Raw genomic sequence first — 1,721 nt, forward strand, 5'->3', positions numbered from 1 at the left:
CCCCACACACACATTATCCAAGTATGAGCAAAAGCCACCGCTAACATATACACACAAAATTCTCCCATTGACGTTTTATGCAAACAGGGTGATCCCCAAAAAACTGTAAAACTTTTTATCTGAATATCTCGCACAAAAATTGTTCTAGGATGTTGTAATTTGGAAGAGACATAATTCATTCAAAAGGAATTTGTTTGATATAAAATCCATGAAAAAGAAACTTATTTTGAAAGCGAAAATGGCTTTTAAAGAAAAAAGCACCCCCAAAACGCAAAGTTTTCCAATTTTTTAAAAATCTTGTAAAGGAAGTCGTGAAACGATTGGTTGACCTTTTTCTTTATTTTCTCTTTGACAATTAATTTTCCATCCCTATAAAATTTAAACAATATTTAATTTCTTTTACAGAGTTTAAAAAACTAACGATTTCATTCTGGAACTCCTAAAAGCAGTGCTTTACATGCCCTCCTTTGGACTTGACACATTTTCAATGCGTCATTCGAAATGTTCAATGGCGCCCAAACATTAGCCACGTACACTGTACATATATTCAGTATGAGGTGGCTTCTAGAGACGATAGAGAGTGGGAAGCCCAATAGACAGCAATTTTTGGAATTAACATATCCAGCAGGGTGAAAATGGGCTTTGCACTAAACCAAAGTATGTCATCGAGGAAATGACCCCGCTTTTCAAGACAATCGAGGAATCATGAACACATTGCCATGCCCTAATCCATGTTATCTTGGCCTAGCGAAGATGAAAATGGTACAGTTGTAGGTTAAGATCTGCCATTAGATTGCAGACTGTTGAGGTGCAGGAAAGTCTAAGCTGCAGATCGTCTACGGACAGACGTCTCATGGGACTCGACTATTGAAATCCGCACCCAGGCAACGTTTAAAGAGCTGCGCATGGTGCGTGTTCGACCTGTAGTGGTCATTTTGAAAGGAACATTTTAGTTGTGATTCGCTATAGTTCCAAGCTGACGGAACTTCTCTACTCATGACACCAAAGGTCTTGAGGACACATAAACATTTTTTCCTTACGTGAGCAGAACATACGAAATGTAAGGGATTGTGAGCTTGTGGAGATGTAATGTCCAACACAAAAAGCTCTTTGTACTTTACTAAACTTCACCGCGATCTCAGAAGGCAAACAAAATTTGGGTAAAATAATATATGCAGACTTCTGTTAACTTGTTACACTGCTGTAGCTTGCAATATGGCGCGATTGTTAAACCTTTTAGTGGTATGCCTAATGCGAACTGATGCGTCACGCTACGAAAATTGGGACACGCTTGAAAATGGGTTGTCTTTTTTTTATAATGCGCCTTATAGAGCAAAACAATTCCATGGATTTATCTAAAATGAATATCTGACAAATTTCTTTTGGCTTACTAATACATGTATTATGTCAAATCTGAAACGCAAAACTTTAGTTTAGAGGAAGATATTTACAAAACAAGTTGCATAGTTTTTTTTAATCCCCCTGTAAGGCGAACAAAACAGTTGCACTTTGAGAGTTTTTTAACTGGTCATGTCCATTTTCAGTCCACTTTCATCAACCGTCCAGCACTCGGCAGCTACCCACCAGCTGACTTCGTGGACAGACTCCTCAAGACTTTGCTCTCAGTAAGTTTTACCAGTTTACAGCCAAAGTATGACTTAAGCAAACACGAAACTTTTTTATGATTTGGAGGAGGGGGCAAAATTAAAACCAGAACCACC

General features: G+C 38.2%; 1 protein-coding gene across 1 annotated transcript in view; it reads left to right on the top strand.

Moving 5' to 3' along the window:
* LOC101852961 (4-aminobutyrate aminotransferase, mitochondrial) overlaps nucleotides 1-1,721 on the top strand; it is a gene marked incomplete in the record, with an annotated part of 17,608 nt that overhangs the window by 7,173 nt on the left and 8,714 nt on the right. The window contains 1 exon segment of the mRNA XM_013088199.2: nucleotides 1,545-1,625. Within this exon segment, the coding sequence (XP_012943653.1) occupies nucleotides 1,545-1,625 (81 nt within the window).

This window comes from Aplysia californica, unplaced genomic scaffold (assembly GCF_000002075.1).
Source record: "Aplysia californica isolate F4 #8 unplaced genomic scaffold, AplCal3.0 scaffold00701, whole genome shotgun sequence".
Classification (NCBI taxonomy): domain Eukaryota; kingdom Metazoa; phylum Mollusca; class Gastropoda; order Aplysiida; family Aplysiidae; genus Aplysia; species Aplysia californica.